At 54.6% G+C, this 25425-nt stretch overlaps 1 protein-coding gene across 4 annotated transcripts in view; it reads right to left on the reverse strand.

Moving 5' to 3' along the window:
- The window catches only part of SH3PXD2A (SH3 and PX domains 2A), a 246525-nt gene that overhangs the window by 35011 nt on the left and 186089 nt on the right, over window positions 1-25425 (reverse strand). For 3 of the 4 annotated variants that reach the window (XM_068548499.1, XM_068548503.1, XM_068548500.1), the window contains one exon: window positions 23759-23890. In XM_068548499.1, the coding sequence (XP_068404600.1) occupies window positions 23759-23890 (132 nt within the window). Of the gene's footprint in view, window positions 1-23758; window positions 23891-24738; window positions 24846-25425 lie in introns of those variants that run through there. The other variant, XM_068548502.1, reaches the window with a different exon arrangement.

A 25425-nucleotide genomic window follows, 5' to 3' on the forward strand; every position in this document is an offset into this window, starting at 1 on the left:
TCTGTAAAATGGTAAGACTACCACGCAGGCTAGCGTGAGGATGAGATAAAGAACATCGCGTGGGGCCTGGCACACCAGCAGGCGCCCATTAAATAGAAGCCATGAGCTTTACTCAACGAAGGGCTAAAGCCATAGGACGTGGGAGGTAAGGTGGCCAGCACTCGTGGATGCCCAGGGACCGGCCTGAGCCACAATGTCTCACAATGTCTCATGTCCTTGGAAGATGGATCCAAACTCCAAGCTGGCCTGTGCTAGCCTTCCTCTTCTATCCTCCTAGCCTCCGTTTTTGGGAAAGGAAATTCAGCAAGGTTTTACTAAAGGACTGAGCTTTGGACTGATGAAGTGGCCACACCTGTGCCCAGTTGGGGGCAGTTGTTCCCCGACAGGCTGTCAGACTTGGCCTTTCCCCAAGAAGTCAACCCTGGTTCCCAGGCAAGAGGGGAGCAGGCTCTTTTTTGTTGTGGGGGCAGAGGACTTAGTGGAACAGGAGTTGGTGGGGAGCCCCCAAGGGGCCTGGGCTAGCTGGGAGGCCCCTTACACACCCCGGCACCCCAGCCTGGCAGCCATGCTCTACCAGCGCCAGCCAGGCCACTGCTCAGGTAGGTCTTCCCAGCTGGAGTGCCTTATGCTGAGATGCCCCCCAGATGGGGCACGAGAGGGCTACCATGTCCATTCTTTTGAATGGGAACCTGCAAGCTGATGTCCAGGGGCACTCAGATGCTGGACGTACAGGAGAAGGCTTCCTTCTGGCGGCTCCAGGCTAAGCCCCCAGGCTGGGGATGTCGTCTGGGAGCTGAACTGGCCAAGCGTCCGAGAGCTGCCTCACCCTGGCCTCTCCTTCTGTGAGGACCGCGTGTCCACAGTGCCAGGGAAGAACAGAATTCAGCGAGGCTGGCCTATAGGCCAGGGCCCAGCCCTCTCCAGGAGGCAAAGGCCCAGAAAGAACAGCAAGGTCACCTGTCATAGCATCTGACCCGCTCAGTGGGACTCACTAAAACCCACTTCACGATGGCTCACGCGCCGAGGGTGGGAGAAGGCAGCACCGGGTGGCCTGGCCAGCACCTCCAGCTCAGGGCAGCGCTGGAGGACTACCCATGCCAGGTGGGGCAGGGAGCCCCTCAGCCACAACAGGCAAAAGCTCGGGCCCAGAAGGCAGGGTCTCCCTCTGTCCAGGCTGAGCACAGTCTTTAGCTGTTTGGCCAATTTCAAAGCCCTTTCAAACTGACTCTAACTGGGGCTTCCCAGTGCTGACACTGGGGTGGAAAGGGTGGAGCTAGAAACAGAGTGAGGCACGGATACACATACACACACACGCACGCACGCGCGCGCGCGCGCACGGAGGGAGTCAGAGATGGAGACAGAGGGAGGGGATGGGAGGACTTGGGAGAGGGACTGGGGGCCTTAGCCTCTCTAGAAGGGGGCTGAGCCTGGCCAAGGGTGGCAGGAAGCGAGGGGCACTCCCAGGCCACTGCTGTCCCCAGGGTGACCAGGCCACAATGGCCTCCTTAATGAGAGTGGATAATGAGCTCATTAGGGCCAGAGGAGGCCAGCTGCATGCAATCAGCATGTTAATAAAGTCTTCTGAGGTCACGGCTCAGACTAGAACAAGACAGCTGGTGGGGGAGGGGGACCCTGCTCCTCCCTCTCCCTCTGAAACTCCCCCTGTCCTTCGAGGTGCTGTCCTCCATGAGGTCTCCCCACCCTGCTCACCCCAGGACTCAGCCCGCAGGCACCTCTTAGCCCCTCTTCCAAGATAGACCTCAGTTTGGATCCTGGCTTCACCACGTACTCACTGGTGACCAGGAACAGGTCTGACCTCCCTAGCACAACAGCATAAGCTGGGGGCTTCCCTGGTGGCGCAGTGGTTGAGAATCTGCCTGCCAATGCAGGGGACACGGGTTCGAGTCCTGGTCCAGGAAGATCTCACATGCCGCGGAGCAACTAGGCCCGTGAGCCACAACTACTGAGCCTGCACGTCTGGAGCCTGTGCTCCGCAACGAGAGAGGCCGCGATAGTGAGAGGCCCGCACACTGCGATGAAGAGTGGCCCCCGCTCGCCGCAACTAGAGAAAGCCCTCGCATAGAAACGAAGACCCAACACAGCCAAAAAGAAAAAAATTAATTAATTAATTAATTAAAAAATAGTATGAGCTGCCCATAGGGTTGCCTGGCATCCTGTTGTGCACTTGGGCTGGTGCATTGAAGACACATGGTGTACTCAACAACCAACCTTTACTGAGCACCTGGCATGTGCCAAGCCCTGTTCTAGGCATCGGGATGCTGCAGAGAACAACCCACAGTCAGGACGCAGGCTCTCCTCCTCTATCTCCCCCTGCACGGCACCCAAGATGGGCGCAGACACAACCTGTGCACTGGCGCTGGGGCCAGCGAGAAGGCGGGGCTGCCTCCCACTAGCCCTGGGCGCCCACCCAGAGGATATCGGGCAGGATGAGACAGACTGGGCGGAGTTTGGAACACAGCAGCCTTGAGGTAACCTCCGAGCCTGCCTTTTCTTCCCCGCCTGGTCCTTCACATGGTCTGACCCAGGGTATCTGTGTGTGCAATGCTACTGTATGCCCAGGCCTATGCGAGGGCTTCCGTGTGCGGGCGGGCAAGGGGTGATGGAGCCAGGAGCAGAGGCACAGTCCCAGGCCTCGAATACCTGCCCCCATTCTCCGTGTACGCTTGGCTCAGGCTTTGGCCCCTTCGTGAGAGTGAAATGTCCAGGCATTCTCGTGTCCTTTCCTTGGAGTGGTTTGGAGAAGGGGATGAAGAATTTGGGGGCACCGAATGGTGGACGGAGGGGAGATGCTGAGGACGAAGGGGGCTGAAGGGGGCCTGGCCAGGCACATGTCACCAGCCCTGCCCACCTGGCCACACTACACCTGGCACAAGGCTGAGCCTTAAGGGACCGCTTCTGCCCTGATCCCCTTCCCATAACCTTGGGGCAGATCTGAGGCTTCTACCTGAGAGCGGCCAGAGATGTGGGAAATGCAGGCCGTCCACGGCATGCTGTGCCTTTAAGAACAATGAAAGGAGGCCACCCTGGGCCAGGCCTCCCCTGGTCAGAAGGCTCTGTCACTGCGGCCTCTTGCCAAGACACACTCCAGCTCACAGCACGTGGCCTCTACAGTCCAAAGCAAACAGGAGCGGGTGACAGTCCCTCCTAGTCACCCGCCTCCTCGGAGAGGCTCCCCTAGCCCCTCTCAAAGTACCTCCACAGCCCCTGCCTTCCTGCCTGACCCATTCCTCTGGTCCCACCTCTGGCCCCTACCCTCCTCTCTGTTGCCCACAGCCTCCCCTTCCCCCAGATGGGGCTCTCAGGCCACCAGGGCCCCAGAACCTTCCCTGGGCGCCTGAGGCCTGAATTCCAAGACCATTAGCACAGGCTGTTACGTCACAGTTTGGAAGGCTCTGTAGATCCGTGGCAAGAAGACAGCAAGAACTGGGCCGCTGCCACTCCTCCCCCAACCCTGCTCTAGCCTGCCCACCGCACTGGATGAGCCCAGAAGTCCAGCGCTGGGTCTGGGCAGGCCAAGGTCATGAGCGAGGCACCCAGCAGAAGGCAGAGAGGGGGCACATGCGAAAACGATGGGTAGAGGAGAATCATGTCTTTAAGCAAGGGCTCTAGAGTGAGGTTGCCTGGGTTTAAATCCCAGCTCTGCTGCTTACTAGAGCTGCATGATTTTGAGAAATCGCCTCAATTTCCTCGACTGTAAAACGGACCTATAGTATGCCTACATCTCACTGTATTGGTGGATGAGTAAATCCATGAAAAGGGTTCGGAATAGTGCCTGGTTCCTAGCAAGGCGCACCAAAGAGCTATCACTAAAGTTTAAGTGCAAACCACAGCGAATTTTAAAGAAGGAACCAAGACCTCAATGCCTCTCAATGACTGGTGTCAGGGTTGGGCAGGGAGGCAGGTGGTCTTAGGTGTCTGGAGTTTCTTGGAGAGAAAGCCTCTTGGTGTCACTGTTACTTGGCCTTGACCTTAGAAGGTCTCTACTGAAGATCTGGTTCTGTGCTTGGCACAGGTTGGGGTTGGGGGCGGGGACAGGGCGACCCAGGCAGCCTCATGCCATAGACACAGTGATTGTTGATGCAACATTTGAGGAAACTGCAGACATCAGAGATGAAACTGAGTAGTCAGGGAAGAACTCTTAGAAGAGAGGAGACCTGAACTGAACCTCAGATTAAATCTGGAGGGAAGGAAGGAGGGGAGACGGCAATCTGGCGGGAGGAACAGGATAGGCAGGTAATGGGAGTACATGCAGCCCTAACCAGTAATGCTCACTATGCTTCACGGTGGGGATTCTTCCAGATGACAGTGAGAGGGGCAACCACCTTCAATGTCACTGTCCTCCAACTACCCTGAACAGAAGGTGGCTCAGGAGGGTAGGATTGCAAAAAGGTATTTTCTGCCATGATTGTAAAGGATGCAAACGGTGGGCGAGACGTGGCTCTGCAGGGTGAGTGAGGCATTCAGACGGAGGGAGGGGCGGCAGCGAGAAAAACAGAGAAGGGAGGTGTGGACCTCTCAGAATCACAGGAAGGTTAAAGTCTCACATGTGGATCCCTGAAAAAATGTTCAGGGCAACAAAAGGGTGTTTCCCCTGGTGTTCCAGGCAAGAGGGAGAGTAAGAAAGAGGGAAGTTGGAAGAGACTGAGTGCGGGCGCAGACTGTGTGGCTCTGTGGGGAAGGCGGCCTGCGGGGCACCTGTCCGGAGCTCAGCGTTTCCCCTCTGGAGTCAGGGGCTCACACTGGAGGGCACTGACCGGGAGGGTGGCGGGCAAATGGCCGCAAGGCGGAGATGGAGGTGGCACGGACAGCTGCCCTCCGCGAGCTCTCACTAGCTGGCGTGAGAAAAGGCCAGAGAGCACTTGACCGAGAGCCTGCCAGGCCACCGTAAGCAGCCCTGAAAGACGCGGAGGTGGGAGCGAGGCCAGAGGATGCAGAATGGGCCACAGTCCCAACTTTCAAAGCAGAAGGTAGATTCCAGAGTAGAGGTGACCTCAATATGGGTCCTGATGAAGGGAAACCTGGGTTCCCTGAGGGGTGGCTGGAGAGCCCGGAAAGCGGTTCTGAGCATGACCAAGGCAGCCCTGAGTAGAGACAATAGGAAGGAAGGGGGCCAGACCATGTGGGATTCTGGTAAGACAGGAACTGCTGGCCCGGCGGGTCTGGGATGTGTCACAGCTGAGCCACCTGGACCTTGGGGCTCTCAGGATCCTTCTGGGGGCTGCAGGGCTGCAGCAATAGATTCGCAGCTGATGGCCAACCACAGAGGTCACATCCAAAGAGGGCGTGACAACTCACTGGTTACACCCACTGGGAACCTGTGCCGTTGGATGTTTTAATCAGACATAGTACAAGGACGGAAGCTGTGTTGGCCGCACCATCTCATTTAGTAAAAGCTGTGCCAGGATCAGGAGCCAAAAAAAAAAAAAAGATCTGAACAGATGGTAATGACAGGTCAAATCTGACAAGAGAAAAGGAGTAAACAGAGAGACAAAAGGACATGGCTCAGGACAGCAGTGTTATACTTCACTGTCTAAACTTTTTGGAGTCTATGGGGGCGTTATTCATATTTATGCCAAAATACTAGGTGCCAGCTGGGAGTGTCTCAGGCATTTGGGTTGCATGGGTCACCCTACTTGGCAGCAAGGATGAGAAAGTTCCTGGAGTTTGGGGGGGTGGACCATAAGCCGGCGAAATCTTAGGCTGCGTTAGGAAGCACCCGGACTGGGTGACTTACCCAGGTGCTGGCTAAAACGGAGCAGGGCTGGGACGGGCACCCGTGTCTGGCTCCCAGTACAGCAGCCACTCGGCTCAGCTTAAAAACGACTCCAGCTGTTGCTACCTTCGCAGAAAGACACCAGCACCGCCTACTCTCTCTGTTAGGTTCCCTGAATTTCCATCTGACCAGTGAGCCGGGGAACCAGTCCCTCACCTGCTTCTCCTCCACTTGGCCAGTGTCCACAAAGCAGACCCAGTTCTCAGGAGAGTCGTGGGCATGGCCTTTCCCCCTCTTGCCATGCTCCCCCAGGAAGGGGCTAACGGGTGATTTCTGCCCCCCGTCTCTAGGTAGCCTCTCCCTCACCCTCTCCGAGCCCACACAGCAGGGCGAGGCAGGGGCACCCTGGCTGCAGAGTTTTCTGGCACGAGATCCCACCCGAGGGCTCTGCCGAGAGAGAGTGACTTTGGATCAGCATTTCTGAAACCTCAGATATTTCCACACCATGGATGACTTTTGCCATATCCTTGAACTACATATACTGTGGTTCACATAGTAAATATATGTTTAAAGCAATCTCCCTTTGCTTTTTAACTTCAAGAAAATAATTTGTTTAGGAAACTTCGGATCGCCATCGTGAATAAACAATTAGGACCACCAGCCCCAACCATAAAATTACAGAGAACAAAGCAACAGAGTAAATTCGAGCTGTGCTGTGACCGAAGAGGCTACGTCTGTAGCCTGCTTCCTTTTTGTTACAGAGGGAGATTTATTAGAGAGCGGTCAGAGAGAGTCGACCACCAGGCGGAGATAAATCAGGCTTGGAAGAGAACTGAAACAGGACAGGACAAAGTTTTTTTTCACCGTGTGTTGCGGAAATGTTTAATACTGCCTCTCTGTACCATCTAAAAGCACCCTGTGTACCACAGTGTTGTGCGGGTGACCTTTTCAGGAAACCGATTTTGAGCTAGAACAATACTTGGTCATCCAAAATGCCTGACAAAAGAGGATGAAGTATCCTCCCTAGTGAGATGAGGATATTAAGTAGCATGTACTTACCAGGGTTGTGCTGAGAAATCAAAAAGAAAAGAATGGGGGGCTTCCCTGGTGGCGCAGTGGTTGAGAGTCTGCCTGCCAATGCAGGGGACACGGGTTCGAGCCCTGGTCTGGGAAGATCCCACATGCCACGGAGCAACTGGGCCCGTGAGCCACAACTACCGAGCCTGCGCGTCTGGAGCCTGTGCTCCACAACAAGAGAGGCCGCGACGGTGAGAGGCCCGCGCACCGCGATGAAGAGTGGCCCCCGCTCGCCACAACTGGAGAAAGCCCTCGCACAGAAACGAAGACCCAACACAGCCATAAATAAATAAATAATTAAATAAATTGAAAAGAAAAGAAAAGAAAAGAAAACAATGGGGGCCCCCTAGCAACGTTTCTGGTGTCTTATATGAGTATATCCAGTCTGGAGAAAAGAGCTGAGGGAACCCTCTGTAGCTGTTACCAGTCATTTGAAATATAAGGGGTTATCCTTATCTTTTTAACTAGCTTACTCCAGTGCCTAAGAAGTACACATGGATGAGTTTGTATACTTTTCCCCTTTTCTCTCTTTGCTAAAAACGGAGGCTTCTTGGTCCCAGAATTGAGGTGGTTTCAACTAAAAGCCTTAGACTGACAACCGTCCCCTCCCTTCTAGCTGAGTTCAGCCCCTCTTCAATTGGCACAAAAATAAACAGGGGCAATTGCAACTTTAAAGACCATGTCCATAAACAAGACAAACCCACTCCGCAATTTGTCTAGGGCATTCCTCCCTCCAAACCCTCCTCCTTTAATTTCTGGGGAATTTTAAATAGAGGTCTTGCAAAAACCTGCACCGCCCGACGTCAACAGCTCTCTGACAACGTGGATTCCTCCGCGTGGTGTGGGGAGCAGCCACCATGAATGCTGATGCTTTTCCAGGCTTCCTTCCCAGTTGGGATTTGGGAGCCATTGGTGTCACCCTAGGAGACTGTGGGAGAAGAATGGTACCCGGGAGTGTCCCGCCTGGGGTCCTGTAACTGTGTTTCCCAAACCTCAGGCATTATAAAGCAGCAGGCATGCAATTAAACAGTCTGAGTAGCACCTGTACTAGTGTTTTCTTTAAAAAACAAACAAACAAACAACACGCCCTCTATCTTGCTTTTTTGTGCACACCCAGCAGAGCCCAGAAGCCCGAAATATGTTGGTCTTTCTGATCCATCACTGTGCCCGGGCCTCATCTTTCAAAACCATCACCTTTGCGAAGTTCCTGTGTCTCCCCATGAACTGCCCTTCTGCTCTCGTGCCCTTATGTTCCCCTGACACCCTGACCTTAGGTTTGGGTTGGCTGTCACCCCAGCTAGACCAAGAGCTCTTTGAGGACAAAGGCCAAGTCTTGCTCATCTTGGCATCCTGTTGAGCTCTTGCCCGGCTCAGTGTTTGACAAAGAAGACTCAATGAGCAGCTGTTGAACACGAAACGCAATGACAGATGGGCACAAGGCTTCCTCCACCTTGCCTGGCTTCTCCATCCACACCACAGTCCCTCCTGCTTCCCTTGGCCTCAGTTATCTCTGATTCCAGCCCCTGGGGTCAGCGCTGGGCATCTGCTCTACAGCTCCCATTCCTCTGGCCCCGGGGCCTTCTGCCGGGCTAGAGTCCAGCACAGCTCTTCAGCCCCTGGGCAGTGTTCCCTCCTCCGGTCCCCTAAATTGGGGAGGTACCTCTGATTCACAGCACCCTCAGCTCACCTGGAGGGATTTGCCCACAGGAACCTGAGACCGGGATACTTCTGTTGCTTGTTGCCTAACTCGCCCAAGATCACCCAGTAAGCTAATGGTGCCACCCATGAGCTCTCACAGTCTGCTCACACCTGACTGGGCCATTTTCATTTGGGCCTCTCCCCTCACAGGAATGGAAAAGCAAAGCTCAGGGAGGTCCCACAGGCCAAGCACCAGGGACAAGCCCATGCCCTGGGTGAGGCTTCTGGAAGAATGCAGAGGGATTCTATGCACTAACGGCCCCTCCCCAAGCCCACTCAAAGCAGCCTAATGGGCCGGCTGCAGACCTCCACTGGGACTCTTGGAGCCACGGTGTCTCATACAGGGAACACGAAGCCCTCCTCCATGGTGCGTGCAACTCATGGAGGGACCTCCAGAAAAAGCAGCCCCAGAGCCCTGCTGCCTCCAAGCCCCAGAGGGTGGGTGGGGAAAAAGCTACACAGAAGAAACAGCTTCTCCCACCATGGTGCTTCTGTCCTAGGGAACCAAAGAGGATTCACCAAGAGGCAGCAGAGTGTGCGGGGAAGACGCTGGCAAACTACCTTAACTCTCTGGGCCCCAACTTCCCACCTGTAAAATGGAAGTCATGCTACCTGTGCTTTACAGGGCAGGGGCGGTGATTACAGCACAGAGGTGTTTGGCTCACCGTGTGATATATAGGAGGGGCTTCAACAATCCCTTTCTTGCCTTTCCCAGAGTTTCTGCTATCAGTGGTATCCAGAAAGCAGCAAATGGGTTAAGCTGAGGCCGGAATACCCTGGGCCTGGGATGACCATCCTGGAGCCCAGCTGGGTTTGTATGATTTAGGAAGGTTCTCTCGCTGGGCTTCTCCTGCCTCTGGGCAACATCTTGTCTTCTTAGTTCCTAAGATGTGGTCTAATACAGCTCCTACCCCAATCCAAGGAGAAAAGGTCACACCCCTGGTCCAGTTGCCCCAGAGACTGCCTGTGGCCAGGTGTCTCATTCTAGTCTCACCACAGTTACAATGATTGGTCAGGCAGGAGTGACTGACACCCATGGACACCAATCAAGGAGCTCCTTCCACCTTTGCCCTGTCAATCTCTGGTGACCCTGCCCCCAGCACTCAAAGGGGAAGGGTCTGCAGAGTCATCACCCCGCCTTCTGGCACACCAGCAATCGCAGTCCCCTCCTTCCCCATGAGACTGAAGGCTCCATGACATGGGGATCAAGCCGTCCTTGCTCATCCCTGTGCCTCGATGTCTGGCGCATAGCAGGAGATAAAAGTTGGGGAATGAATGAGTGCCTCATTTCTAGCCCCTGACTACACACTCACTTAATCGCATGGTTTGGTTTTCTCCACTCTGAATGAGGGCCAGCCAGTGATCAACACCACACCAGGGTCAGCAGGAAGATCCTGGTACCGGATGGCAGAGAGAGAGGGTAGGAAGCTGGGAAGTCACTGACCTAGCCTGCCCTCCAGAACCCCATCTCCTGGCCTCCATGGGGTCATCCCACCACCACAGGGCCCTTGGAGGAGAGACTCTGTTCTAGAAGTGGTTCTAAGGTGGGGAGGCCTGGGTGGAATAAGATAACAGATGTCTGGGGATCGAGGTGGGCCTTGAAGAGTTCCCCCCTTTAAATATGCCTTTGCAGTGACAGGCCCAACACACCGCAGCTGAGTCCCATCCCTCAGCGATGGCAGGCTCTAACTTCACTTCCCAGGAAGTGAGCAATATGGTCATCAGCTCCTGTTCCCCGACCCTGGCCTGCCCCTTAGCCTAGGATGTGGATGTCTCCAGCCCCTCTCTCTGTCCTGGTCTCTGGATCAGAGTTCCTACCAAACCTGGCTCTGACGCCATCTAGGCCCCTAAGGGGCTAAGAGGTCAGGGCATGGAGGGCAGGCTAGAGTCCTCCTCCCAGCTGCCACATCAGCACCAGCAAGACTCTCTGGCCCCACCAAAAGTGGAGGCTTTTTAAGTCCAAGGAGGCGAGTTTGTGTCAGCTGTGCAGTGAGGACTGGGACACAGGGCTGGCGTGGAAGCAGAAGAACGGGGTGAAGCACTCATCAGGGAGGCACTGCGGCAGCAGCCCTGGATGCTCCATCCCCCTGTGCAAAGCCCCGATGAAGAGGTCAGCTTCCTCTCTGTCCTCCAAAGAACAGTCAGTTACAATCTGGCTCTGTTGGGCAAGGAGGTCCAGGCATTCACCACCTCTGGTTTTGCTCCCATTACCAAGGCTAGGGGGAAGCATGCCCCTCACAGTGTCAATACTCCAGGAGCAGTATTATGTACACCCAAGTGTGAAGGAGTTGATCTGATGCTTGCTGAGGAGGTGCTGGTCGAGGCAAGGGGAAGGGGATAAGAAGCAGGCCTCCCAGGGCTGGGTTGGGGCTAGGAGGGGTGAGAGTCCCATTATTTTGTTATCTTTACAGGCTGGTCAGGGTCTGCTCCAATATGCTAAGCCATTTTCATTATATCCCCACCCCACTGTGCTAAGTACATGGCAGACATGCAGAAAATGCCAGCTTAAATATGCAGAAGGGTCAAGACGCTTGGTTGGCGGGCAAGACGGAGGTGAGGTTGCCCCAGGTAGACGAAAAAGACTCAGGGAAAATGGGCTTCCCCAGTTCACTTCGAGAGGAACAGCAAACGGGCCGGGCAAACCCCTGCCCCCAAATGAGTGGATGTTGGTGGAACTCTCCTATGCTGGGCCTTCGGGACCCTGCGCTGGCTTGAATTTTGGCCTTTTTTTAAGTCCCAGAGTGATTGCTTTCACAGACCTTGTCTAACTTGAGAAGGACGGGGGAGGAGGGGCAAGGAAAACTGCATTCTTCCCCATCAAAGCCAAGAGTCCAAAGTAATACTTCTGGTTGTAACTGATCCTGGCCTGTTTGTGATTACGGCCCCTTGCTCGCTTTCTGGCAGAACAGCCCTGGAACCCCACAGCACGGCTGACGGGGAGAGACACCCCTCGCTCACTTGAATAATCTTGTCCTCGTCTGACATGACCAAAAAACATCTGTCAGCCTCTCTGCTTTCAGCAGTTCTCCAGGGCAACTCTTCAAAACATCACTTTATTTTAAAGGGAGGGAAAAAAAAAGCCACCCCCAATCCCTACCATAAAATTCCACAACACTAATCATATTCCTTCTGTTACCAGCACCATCCTGGAAAACACAGCAGCACCAGCTGTCCCACTGGCTGATGCAAATTGAAGGAGAGAGGAAGGCTCAGGATTGGACAATCGCCCACTTTTGCCTATCCCCTCCCTTTTATTAGTGGAGCGCGCGCGCGCGCGCACACACACGCGCACACACACACACGCACACACACACACGCACACACACACACACACACACACACACACACACACACACACACACACACACACACACACACACACACACACACACACCCCTTTTTGCTGTCATAGCACAGAAGTGGCTTAGCAAAGCTCAAGACTATTTCTCAGCTGTTCCCTCCCTGGAAATTTAATCTGTGGAGCATCTGGCCTCACAAAGCCCATTCCAAAGGTGTCCAGGAGCCCACAGGCCCTGTGATCATTACAAACCTAGGGATGTTTGTAGCCAGTGACCCATTTGGCTGCTTGGAGAGCTGGCTGAAAGTTGTCAGCATGGTCAGATTCCCCTTGTCTGCTCCCTCTAAGCTGAAACTGGCTTTTTCTTGGAGCCCCAGGGGTTAGAGGGGATCTTAGGAGTTCTGGAACTATGGAGATGAAAGGCCTGCTCCTTGCCTGGCTTGATAAAAGCATGATGGTCAGGGGAATGGCAGAGCTTGGTATCTGGAAAGCAGCCGTGGCCACTGTCTTCACTCCGAATCACACCTCCCTTCTACAGGTGAGGAAAGTTGATGATCAGGAGGTAAAGAGACTTGCCTGAGATCAAGCCACCACTGGTTAGTGGGTGGCTGAGCTTGGAACCTAGATTGACTGAGATCCTCTCATGCAAAGCTTGTCATTCCTCCCACGAGGGCACACGGCCACTCTGCCCATTCAGATGGCACCCCGAGCACGGTGCCAAGTGGCAACCCATTGACCCAATGCCTTGAGCAAGAAGTAGGTGGCTGGAACTGGCAGAAAGGGCACAAGGAGGTCACTTGGCCAGGCTACGGAGAAGCCTATAGCCAACACTGCAGGCACTGGGGCAGGGCCAAGATCCCAGGCCTTGCTGCGGGTGCATCCTGATGGCAGCAGCGCAGAATTCTGCCTCAGTCAAAAGACGGTGAGCACGCTGAGCGGAGAGGAGGCCAGGGCTTTGTGAGGGCACCAGTTAGAAGTACAGAAAACAAACAAGAGAAGACAGAGTGTCCAGAAACACCAGGCCTGGAGGCCTGGCCAACCTCCACAGCGACCCCACCGCCTTCCTCGGGGGGGAGGGAGGAACGTAAGAGGTGGAGAAGGCAGTGCTTTGGACTGGTGGGGGGACAGCTAGCCAGTGGGATAGCCCCACTTAAGCCCCGAGAAGTGGCGTTGCTGAAAGGGGGAGTCTGTGTTCAAGTTGGGGTGTCTGAAGATGACCTCACTGTGGGGGAAGGCACCTTGTCTGAAAAACGAGCCTGTCTGAGCGCAGGGGATGGGGGAGGACACACAGGGAGCGGCTCTCTCTTGGGTCTGCCTCTGCTCTCTGCGTCCAGGCTCCAGCTGTAGCAGCAGGCTGAGGGGCCCAAGGTGGGGAGCTGAAGAGCCAGCTCACCTCCACCCCTCACCTGGGGGACTGGGCCTCAGTCAGTCAGGGGAGATGGGGTGCACCCAGCCCTGGGCGGGCAGTGCGGCCTCAAAGGAGATACCAGCATGCCTCAGAGACGGCACCTCTGCACCAATGGTGGCAGCCCTGTGGCAGCCCTGCCACAAACTCTGTGGGACACTGGGCAAGTGACTTCAGGCCCCCATTCCTCCTCTATCAAAGGGGGGTTCTGGCAGATGGTCAGAAATGTCTCCTGCAGCTTGTCTCCTGCCCCTGACATTTCAGGCGCTCAAGGCGCCCCTCCGGCCTGTTTATCACTAGGGGAACGTCTCCTCTCAGGCAGCCCCGGCACCTGGCTGGATCCCCCTCATCTGTGCCATGCCACACCTTTGCACATGTCATTCACTTAGCTTGGAGCACTTTCCTCCTTCAGATCCTTGTTCAAGGCCTACTTTCTCCAGAAGACTTCCCTGACCACCCAACCCAGCCACTGCCCCATCTCTGGACCTGACAGTATTCATGAAAGCCCAAGGCACCGGGAGCAGACTGTGTCTTCTGGTCCTGCCCTCCCACCCGCTCAGTAATACCATCTGGCCCCAGCAGCACTGTGCTTTCTGCCTTGCGCATGGTAGGTGTGCTGTGAATGGGATGGACTCACTGCATCTGGGCCTTTACCCTGCAGGTAAGAGAGAGCCCTAGAATATCGTCACCTCCAGCAATGGGAAGATAGGGGCGATTACTTCAATGGAGTTCTTCATTGGGTCCTGTGGGGTTTGCGGCGGGTCCAGGACAGGCCTTATTTATTTGGACAAAGGGGAAGGCGTCCTGACCGGCATGACCCAGGCACAGCCCAGGCTCTGCTCTCACACCCTCAGTCCTGGTGAGAGGATCTCTGGTGAGATCCCAAGTGCCCCTGACCCATCCACCCATCCAGTGCAGCCCTGCCCTGTGGACCTGGCTGAGCCAAACACTGGAACACTCACAACTCTTCTGCAGGAAACTGAGCTAGCGAACTCCCCTTCCCTTTCATATTCCCTCTGCCCTACCCCTTGGCCTGGCTCCTACCCCAGCTGGGGCTTCAGCGGGACTGACCTCTGCTCTCCTGCTCTCTGTGGCCTGGAGAATTCACACAGCAGAGCGCTCTGGGGTTTGGCTTTTCAAAGAAGTAAAATCCACAAGGAAGAGAAATGCAAACACTGACTGCATTACAGATTTCCAAACACTGTACAAACAGCACTGGATAAATAGTGTGGAAGCCCATGCCCCACCTCCCAGCTGTGCAACCTCTGGGCAGGTCACTTAACCACTCTGGGTTTCAATTTCTGCCTGGAAAGGAGAGAATGCCAACATCTGCTGTTCCTCTTACCAAGATGTTGTAGAAACCACATGGTTTTATATCTTGTAAAACAAACTATTCTGATTCAGAAACAGGTCACCTTGAAAAATGTGCCAAATCCCCTACTAGCTGGCATAAGCAGGCACTTGCTCCCCCGGTGGCTTTGACCTCCCCAATAATCCCCCTAGCACGAGTCTTCAGAGAATAGACATGCAGGCTTCAGGCCACTGGGCTTAGAACATCCCTTAAAACACAAGGTTCTGGGACACAGTGATCCAAGGGTGGCCAGTGGCAATGCCAATGGGCCAGATACAACAGGAGAGAGGGCCCCGCTATCACAGCACACCCGGCTCAGAAACCCACTCATGGTTCACTCACTTTGTGGCCAGTCCCTGGCTGATTCCTTCTCTGAGTCTGGCTTTCTATCACCTCCCATGGTGCCTGGGCCACTTCTCCACAATCCAGTCCAATAAAAGCTTACACAGGCAGATGCATTTTAGCATGAGGCTAAGAGGTCCCTGACTTAGAAGGGAATGTAGAGCTGGGGCTGAGACAATTAAATGAAATAACAACCGCTCCCCCCCCCCAATAATTCCATGCAGCATATTCCAAACATAGATAGAAATGAAGTTCGGGGTTACATGAGCCAGAAGCTTCCCTCCACTTCCTGGGATTCGACAGCTCAGCTCCCAGGATGGAGACCCCAGTGAACACCAGGCTTCACGACTGAGTCACGCTGGCTGTTCCCCCACAATGAGGCCAGGGAGTCCAGGTCAGCCCCGGGAACCCAGAGGATGAGGTTACGGAATCTGAAAAGATGCTGATAGAGATGAGGGCGGTCACCCGGGGCAAACCCCATATCCACCAGAGCGATTACTGAAAACCCAACTGCTGAGGGGTGTAATATCACACAGCTGCGGGATGATCTGGGGAAAGAACAAGGGGTAGCAATTTTTCAACCCAAATTCCCCGAGGTCCTGACAAATTATACCCCAGAAAGTACTACAGTCCCAGGGTGAAATCTGTTATGTAAGAGTGCAGGAAATGTGCGGAGAGATCTTTTCCCTGCACTTCAGCAGGTCTGTCACTTTTCCTGGGGACAAAGCCTGTGTGTGTGTGTGTGTGTGTGTGTGTGTGTGTGTGTGAGTGAGTGTTGGGGGCAGGTGGAGGGGTCTCTGGTGTTGCCCATTCCCGGGGCACCTGGGCCAGGATATGTCTGGGGAGGGGAGTGGGGTCACCAGTTCGCTACACTATAAGACTCCCACCTGGTGTGCGGTGGTCATTACCCCTAGAACAGCACGCCCTGGCCTGGTACCACGTGGCCTCTCCTACTTCTCTGTCCTCACCACCTCTCCCCCAGAGCATCTAGCCTCTGGTTCTTGCTCTATTCACCAAGCTCCAAGCAGTCTCAGCTTCACTGGCACCTCTCCAGAGAGGCCTTTCCCGGCCACACTCTATCACCTCCTTCCTCTGCTTAATCTCTATCATAGTGCCCGCTTATTTCCTGCATTGCACTTTTCAAAATCTAGACTTATCTTCCTTGTTTACATACGGCTGTTTCTCTACCACATGTGAGCCCCATAAGTGTAGGACTTTGTTGGCTTCTGTCACCTCTGGGCATCAGCCTGGCACTTAGTCAAGTAATATGGACTTAGTGACGACTGATCACCTGAAGATTGGCCTTGCTGGGGTCTGGGCAGTGTGTGGTTCAACTGGTCCCCTGGCGTTCAAACCCAGAGAAGCAGCATTTGAGATGCTTGTGAAAGGACTCAGTGCAACCTTGCTTGCCCCCCTCCCCCAAAACAGGGGAGGCAGCCACGTTTGCTCCAGGGCTGAGGCTGGGATGAGCTGGTGTCACTCTGGCACTTCAGCTGGATGGATTTCCTAGGTCACCATGGAACCACATCTTTTGTTCAGAAATGTCTATTCAAGGAAAGGCTGTGGGACACGATAGGTCCATACAGCCAATGTGAGGTCAGTGTGACAGGCCACTCCACTCGCCCCACCTGAACAGGTGGAGGTGAGACAGAGGGAGTGCCTGGGGGCCCACTGCCCCACCCGGCCGCCTGGCAGCTGGCTCCAGGCAGGTGGCTGGCGGCACTCAGTGCTGACAAGCCCTTGGATGTCTTCCTGACAACTGTCCGTGCAGATCTAGCTCGAGGGAAGAGCTATTGCCAGTCCCGGACACACCTTCTCCTGACATCTTCCTCCCCACAGCCAGGATCACTTGCTTCAAATACTACTATTCTCAGATCCCTCTCCTGCTCACCTATTTTCCACGGCCCCATTCTTCCTCTCCATCCGCTGCTGCCCAACTTCCGCTTTCTTCACCAGGACACACCTCCTGAGGCAACCTACCACACACCTGCCTTCCTGTCTTAGCCTCAGTGGGCCCAGCCTTCCACCTGGCACTGCACTCACATGGAACTGGAATTCCTTCCCCTCTCTCCTATCTAACCCCCCTCTCTCCAAGGCCGAGCTCAATGTCTCCAACTCCTCCAGGCAGCCTTTCCCAACTATGCTAGTCCCCTTGCCCCCAGCACTTCAGTTTTGTGCCATGCAACAGAGCCACTGAGTGACAGCCAGCATGAGGGTATCACAGGTGGGCCTCTCCTCTTCCCAGCCTTGCATGAAGCTCCTGATCCCACGAGGTCTACTCCTGGGTCACCAAGGGGAATCTGACTCCAACTCTTCTTTCTGTCACAGGCTGGCCCAAGGATAGCTGCCAAGCAAAGGCTCCAGGGGGGCGACTCTGGTCCCCAGCATGGTCTCCTGCTGTCACTACCCTGGAGTAAGCTCCCTCCATGCCCTACCCACCTCACAAACCATCAGGGCTGAGAGGATCTTCAGACACCATGAAGTGCAATCCATTTTCCAGCCAGATGGGGAAACTGAGGACACAAGAGGGCATCTAACCAGAGGTGAGTTCCAAAGTCAGTTTGTGGTAGAGCTGCCCCAGTCCAGCAGTCTTACTAGCAACTATCACACACTGAGCATTGAATTCCTGTTGAACCAGCATATATTGATACTAACCCTACAGCTGTGGGTACAGTTATCTCCTTTTTGCAGGTAAGGAAACTGATGCTTAGAGGATTCAAGTAACTTCCCAGGGTCACCACTAGTAAGTGCCAAATCAATATTAAAACCAGGCTTATCTAAGTTGAACCCATATTTTTAATTGCTAGGCTATCGTGCAATCTCATTCTCAAAACCATCTCCAGCCCAGGTGACTAAAGCTGGGCTGAGGGGCCCAAGGCTGGATTTGGATGCTCACTTCTGTTCCTAGATTTATACTCGATGGCCCCTTCCCTTCCAGGCAGCTTCATGAAGTGGGCAACAACCGCACACCAGAGACAGTCTTGGACCAGAATGGACTTTGGAATTGCTGATTAGCCTGACACTGCAGGACCATACATGTGCTGTACTTAGAGAGAGAAGGGTGTCAGATCAAGCCTTTCTGTCAGTTGGGACAGGACCTCGCAGGGACCAGTCACCACATCTAAATGGGGCTGGCTCACTGGAACCACACACTTAAAAAGCTGTTACAGAGTTAAGAGTGTTAGTTCACTTATCTGTAATGCAGACTGCAACAAACCTGCTCTTCTAGAAAGAGCCTATCCTATCTTTATTGGGACATGTTTTTTCAAGAGCAGATTGGCAATCTGAATTACCAATCAGCAGGTTCCTTAGTAAGCAGAGAATCTAAGTAAAAGATACAGAAGATATATAGGAGAAGTCCATTTAAGACAGCAGAGGGGCTTCCCTGGTGGCGCAGTGGTTGAGAATCTGCCTGCTAATGCAGGGGACACCGGTTCGAGCCCTGGTCTGGGAAGATCCCACATGACGCGGAGCAACTAGGCCCGTGAGCCACAACTACTGAGCCTGCGCGTCTGGAGCCTGTGCTCCGCAACAAGAGAGGCCGCGACAGTGAGAGGCCCGCGCACCGCGATGAAGAGTGGCCCCCGCTTGCCGCAACTAGAGAAAGCCCTCGCACAGAAACGAAGACCCAACACAGCCAAAAATAAATAAATAAATAAATAAATAAATAAATAGATACATTTAAAGTAATTATTGATAGGTACGTATTTATATAAAAAAAAAAAGACAGCAGAAAATCTGCAGAGCTATCCCAGTCTCACAATACAGTCCACCCATTAAGTACCCAGCATGCTCACATTAATTAGAGTTTAAACTCCATAAAGGCAGGAATCGTATGGGTATGCACCCAATCAGCATAGAGCCTGGGACAAAAGAGGTATTCAAGACTTGAGAAATAAATGAAAGAGTGAATAAACGATGAGTATATACAGTGTATTTCTCACTTACAAAAAGTCCGTGTAGAACCAGTTATAACAATGTTCATGAAGAAATACTTAAGTAACAGAATAGATACATCTTCAGTGTTAAGAAGATTCCAACTCACAAAATACATGGCTGAAGAATGTGTCGTCTTTGACAACACAAAATAATCATTATGACACACAAGTCTGAGGGGAAAGCTTATTAGTTTGTCTTCTTGATAAAGATGTTCGTCAAATAATAAATAGCTACATTTCATTGAAGGAAAAAAAAAAAGCCCATGTAGGATATATCACTATTCTCTTAAGACTCATGAGGAAATGGATTCCTGCTTATATCACACAGTTAGGGTAGCATTAGATCTTAAACCTAATAGACTCCTGATTCTTTGTTCTCTTCACTACACACAGCTGCTAAATAAGTAAAACAGATGCAGCCAACACGTTTTGGGGTAGCTTACCCCCCATACCTCCTCTCTTTAAAACCTGTGCTCCAGCAGCCACTGCTGAAGAGGTTGGCAAGGTAGCCATGTTTATACCCCATGACCCTTCTCCCGGACACAGCTGATTGGCCCAGGGTTGGACACCTGATCTAAGGTCTGCCCATCCATTGGCTGGCCAGAAACTAATCAGATTCAAACTTCAAATTTTGAACTCAGAGAACCAGAGACCATTGTCAGTTGGTGGCAGTTATCTCAACAAACCAACAGCAGGTGAACAGGCCACTGTTACAAGTGAACAGGAAGACAAGGAAGGTTGGTCTGCAGTTAGGAGAAGATGACAGCTGGACTTTAAATCCACATGGTACCCAAGAAGAGTAGCTGTCTCCTGCCAGCTTTCTGGTTCCCAGTCCTTGTGCGGCTGATGTACTTCCCACCCATGGGATTCTGGTGAGATTTTCCTGAATCCTTTCGGTAAACTCTTGAGCAAGTCTAAGTGGGTATCTGTCCTCTGCTCACAACTCAGTTGGGACTAAAGCATTGAATTTGGAGGGGACTTAAAGATTCTCAAACTCCCCAAGGCTTAGTTTTCTCACCTGTACAATTTCTCACCTGGATGGACCAGGAGCTCAAAACTTCTTCCCAGCACAGTGCTTTTACCTTAGTCCAATAGCTATGTGCCTCCAAGGAAGTATAAGATCTCCCAGGGTTATCACACTAGTGCCAGGAAAGACGCAAAGACTCAGAGAAGGAAAGCTGGGGCAGGAAAAGAATGAGCATCTGCTGACTCATATCCCCACATCCTCCCCTGGCTCCTAACCCTGAGAGAAGGAAACCATCCTGGAAAGTTGGAAGCAGCTTTGCTTAACACAGAAATCAGAGCAACTGGGACCCTGCCATGACCATTCGGCCAGAAGTTAGACCAGATTTTGCCTCCTGGAAGGTAAAGCCAATGTGGTCTTTGAGGTGTAAGAATGTCCTACAAAGGTGGTATCTCAGGCATTGTTGTTTATGTCAGGGTGGAGGGGTTTTCAAGGACAAGACAAAAATGGTTGGCAAAGCTAACAAAGTTGCTAATCTTTCTGCTAGATTTGTCCCTGATCAACGAAGGAAAAGAGTCCTTTTCTGGCTGGGTCCCAGGCCCACTGTTTGATCAAAAATGCTTTCCCTGAAGCCACTCAGGTCCCGACACTGTGGGTGTCTTTGACGTCTATCCACTTACATTCCCTAGAATAGGCTTGTCCTTGGTGTTGGGTATACATCACCCTCAGGTAGCCCATGTCTGTCCCTGACCCACAGCATCACCAGCTCAGTGATGATCCCTCCCAGGATCCGCGCATTCTCACCCTCCCCACACTTCCTCTGTAGAAGGGAGAGATCTCAGCTGTTGGGACTTTAGGGAAATGACTTAACCTCTTAGCCTGTTACTTCAGCCACAAAATGATTAGAGTGCCTTCTACCACATGGGGTCGTTCCATGATGCCAGTAAGATGATGCATGTGAAGTGCATGGCCTGGACCTGGTGTTTACTGTTTACTGACTCTGAATTGCCTTTCATCAGACACATCTCTCTTTAGACCAATGAGATTACAGAGCATTGGCACAAGCACACTTCCAAATCCCTCAGGGGCTGTGGTCCCTGCCAGAGGGCTCCGATGAGCAAGCAGAGCCAGAGATGGCTGGGTCCCTCTTCGAACATTCTACTCGAGGGACTTTCAGCCAAGCGAGAAGGGGACACAGGCAGAGTCCTGGCTCCCAGCGGGCAAGGCAAGGCCCCAGGGGGCAGGGTGGTGCTAACTGGGGCTACTGCCCCAACAATTTAAGTGGAAATGCCTCAACACGCCCACGAAGTCCTAAGGTCAAAGGCATCACAATTGGGTCTTTGTTCCAGAGTTCAAAAGCCTCACTCCCCACTCCTTCCAAAGCCAGCTTGCAGGATGCCCAACACACTTCCCCTCCCCCGCCGTCAGCCATCCAGCTTCCTTGAACTGGGAAACCACCCTCCCAAGGATCTGCAGTTGGCCCTCTTCCTTGCTCCCCTCCACCCACTTAGTTTCTCTGGTTACGCGGGTTGTACACTCTAGGAGGCCTCCTTGTTTCTGACAGCAACAGACGGTGTGGGTTTGCACCGTGGACACAGCACTCCAAGGTCCCCGTGTACATATCTGCTGCTGAGCAGCTATTTCTATCAAGGGGAGAGACAAAGCCCAGAGAAGTGGGAAGGCCACATTCAGGGCTCTGTCTACCCAACACCCAGGGCCCTAAGGAGTCTCCCAGCCACGGAGCCCAGATCTGGGAGGGGGCTTGGGGAGGTCATCTACTCCAGGCCCTGTTTCCAAGCAGCCACGAGACTATCTCCATTTTACAGAAAGGAGAGCTGAGGCCCAGAGGGAGCAAGGGACTTGAAGTCACCCAGCCGGTACATGGTAGTGGGCAGAATCCTGCTTCTAGAGACAGCAGCTCCCTCAGAGGATCAGTGTACCAGACCGGGCTGCTCTGGGGATTCAGGCTACCTGAGCCCCCTCAAACAGCCATCGGGGACTCCTCAGGAGAAGGAGGTGCCTAATACTTTCCAGGCCTGCCACAAAAGCCCCACTTTGTCAAGGCTCTCCCTCCTCCACTCCTAGGCAGGGTCCTGGATGTGGGGTGGGAGGCAAAGGGAAGCAGGGAGTCTGATAACAGGCTGACTGCCTTTTGTGTGGGGTCTCCTCTTCAGCCATCCTGGTCAGTGGCTGGTACCCAGAGACATGGGGGCTCACTCCTCCTGCTGCTTTAGGGCTATATAGCTGGGCTGGTGACACAAGGCAGAGGGTCCCTAAGCCAGAAGTCTACTTCTGAGCAGCCCTGACCTTATATGGAAAAGCCGACACGCCTTCCTTTGGAGCAAGCCCCAAAACAAACATCTCTCTCTCTCCTCAGTGGGTGTCTCCAATCCCACCATCAGAGAGCCCTTCCTTTGGGTCTTGAGGTGCTTAGGGTTCCTAGGGCCAGGCCCCTTTGACAATGCAGCTTGGGTGGGGGCGGTGAGGTGGGGCTGGTACTGTGACAAAGGCTGAAAGCCAAGCGGTGCAGGAAGGAGACCAGTGTGGGCACCTGGGGTGAAGGGCCCAGGCCTTTATGCTAGCGACAGCCACTGCCAACCAGGCACAAGGGCAGAGCCTGACACCCCTGAGGGGAACAAGCTTTGAAGACTCCAGACCCAAGAGGACCATGAGTCAGGTCTATGTTGGCATCACAGCCCTGTTCTCAGAGAACACAGCTCCTGAGACTCCTGCAGCAGGAACCTAATCTCACCTCCCCCAGGAGGCCCACTGGGATTTCCTCAGTATCTCTACAGCTACTTGCTGCCCACAGGCATAGGAATCAGGGGCTCAAGAACTGTTCTGTCGTGTTGTTGACTTCAGGTGACTCACGTCCCCTCAATTTTTCTGTGCCTCAGTTATTCTATCTATAGAATGGGCACAGACAGCCTTTGATCTGTCTTCCTGTCGGAGCTTAAAATACTGGAGGGGAATAGAGTGGAACAGGAAAAGAAGAACAGGCCCCTCCCCTCTGGGAGTGTCCTCCAAACACAGCTCAGAGAGGCTCCAACGCGCCCGCACGGGGGCCTTCCCCCACAGCAAACCGAAACCAAAACAGAACACCCCAGGAACCAATTCAAGCGCCAGCAGGTCATGAGCAAACTGATGATGGATGTCTTGGGCCAGAGTTCATCCCTGGCTCTGCAGGGGTCACACACGCCTGCACCTCAGACTGACGGACTCGGGCCCTCCTCTCTCCACCTGAGAGACCCCTGCTGCCAAGGGCACTGAGGCCTACTCGGTGAGAACCTTGGAACTGGCAGTTCCCTGGACAGCCAAGACAAAGCCTCAGTTCCCAATGGCAGGGCGGCTGCTGCAGGACCCTCCCTGGCCCCAGGACCTGACTTCATCCCCCGTCTGGGCCCTCTTCCCAGGGCCTGGCAGCCTTCAGCTCAGCAGGGGGCAGTCAACTCACCGCCCAGACACTAGCCAACCTCCACAGGCCTGGCCTTTCCTCAGACAACCCGCCTGAGGACCCGGGACCCCACACTGACGTCATGGCCTGCCTTCCCCACCAGCCAGCCTGGTCCTCCCACCCCTGCCTCGTCCCCAGCTTGGAATCTGGCCCCAAGGGGGAAGCCGCTGTAGGATGCCCCTGAGCTGGGAGCAACCTCCCCCGGGCCTCAGAGGGCACAGGGACCCTGAACGTGGGCTGGACAGTCGTGCCCATGCTGCCACCCTGGCCTTGCATTAACACAAGCCAGTTAATTACCCCGAGTGGTGGAGACATTCTTCCACCATCAGGCAAACTGCTGGCCTGCAGCCCAAACCAACAGGGGAAACTTCAGCCTCCTCGGCCCTCTCCCCGCCAGATGGAAATAACGTATAGCTGCAGAGGTGGGGGAGGAGGAGGGGAACAAAAACCAGCCGGGCTCCTCGCCCGAGCGGCCGGCCAGCCAGCTGGGCACTCACCGCTCTCGTTCTTCTCGATGACATCCACCACCTCCCCGGCCTGGAGGCTCAGCTCCGAGTTCTCCTGCTTCTTATAGTTGGACACCACCACGTACTGTTCCAGGATCATGGGCTCGGCGTGGGTGTCGGCACCTGGCGAGGGCAGAAAGCATGCGGTGAGCCAGCGGCCAGCCATGGCCCCGCGGCCGGGGCGCCCCCTGTCCATCGGCCTCGGGGGAGGCTGCTCGGTCGCCAGCGCCGCTCGGAGGGGCCGCCCGCAGCCAGGGCTCGCAGCTCGCCGGGCCCCAAGGACAGGCCATATAGCAGGGCCCCACACCGGCCCGCTGTGCCGCGGGGACCGGGGGACATGGGGAGCCGGGGGCCAGCGGTGGGGGGCGCGGAGGGAGAGACAGAGACGAGACAGAGGCCGAGGGGACTCAGAGGAAAAAGCCTGCGGCCGCGATGAATCAATCACAGCCCGGCACGAGGGAGAGGGAGTCGGAGGAGAGGCCTGGGGCGGACGTGGTCTCTCCGGCCCCCTCGGCCGCAGGGGTGCGAGGGGAGGGCCGCAGGCGGGTGGGCGGGCGGGCGGCCCATGGGGGCTGAGGCCGGAGCAGAGGAGAGAGGAAAGGCCAGGCGAGGAGGAGGGCTCGGGCCTCTCCCCAACCCCTGTAAACCCAGAGAAAGAGAGTCAGCAGTCCTCCCCTTGGGCGGGAGAGGGAGAGAGCGGGAGAGGACGGCTCCACGGCAGGCTGGGCCCAGGCGAGAAGTCAAGAGGGTTTGAGGCCGCCAATCACTGGGGTTTACTCGCAGCCCTTAAATAGAAACACATGAGACCCATCGAATGAGGAGCCGGGGGTGGAGGCAGGGGAGGGGGAGGAGGGCCGAGACTGTTTACTTGAAACCCAAGAAGAAAGTCCCAGCGCCAGCGCTGGAGAGCCCAGCCCGCCCCCCGCCAACTTTTCCTCAAGTTCGGCTCCATTGCTGCCCCTCGGGCTCACCTAGGCGCGGCCACTGAGCCCATGGGCCTGGTCCCCCGGGAACCAGCCTCAGGCCCGTGCCCCCAGGCCCGCTTCCCGAAGGGGCATCGTCCGGCCTGGCTGCCGCCCTCCGGCCACATGGAGACCGACTCAGCCTCCCTCTGCCTTTAAGCTCTGCTGGGGCTTGTGGTCAGGCTCCCGGAAGCCACCAGCTGCCCTCTCCTGGCAGTTTCAGGAGCTTGAAGGGTCAAAAGGTGGGGCTAAGCAGGAAGAGGGCAGGGAGCGAGCAGCCTCTCTGTCCTCTTTAGCCACTGGACCAGTGCAACATTTATTAAGCAAACGCCAGGCTGGAAGGTAGACAGATTGGGTGCCCATCTCGGCTTACTGGCTGTGCAGCATTGAATGTGCTGCTGAAAGCTCTCTGCGCCTCACTATTACCATCACTAGGGTGCAGTGGGGACAGAGCACCTAAGATAACACATGGCCGGCTAGGAGCTGAAAGGATCCATGAACCAGAGACCCACTGGTCACCTCCTACAGGAAGCCTTCCCAGACCCCCCTCTCCATCTCCCCGGCAAAAGGAATTCCTAGCATACTTCTTAAACTCTGTGTCTATCGCCCTATACATCTACCAGTCTCCTGAAAGGCTGGGGGCTTCACACCACCAGCCTGGCTATAGAAATGGTTGAGAGGGTCCCCAGGCTCCAC

Source organism: Eschrichtius robustus, chromosome 7 (genome assembly GCF_028021215.1).
Source record: "Eschrichtius robustus isolate mEscRob2 chromosome 7, mEscRob2.pri, whole genome shotgun sequence".
In the NCBI taxonomy this organism is placed as follows: Eukaryota; Metazoa; Chordata; class Mammalia; order Artiodactyla; family Eschrichtiidae; genus Eschrichtius; species Eschrichtius robustus.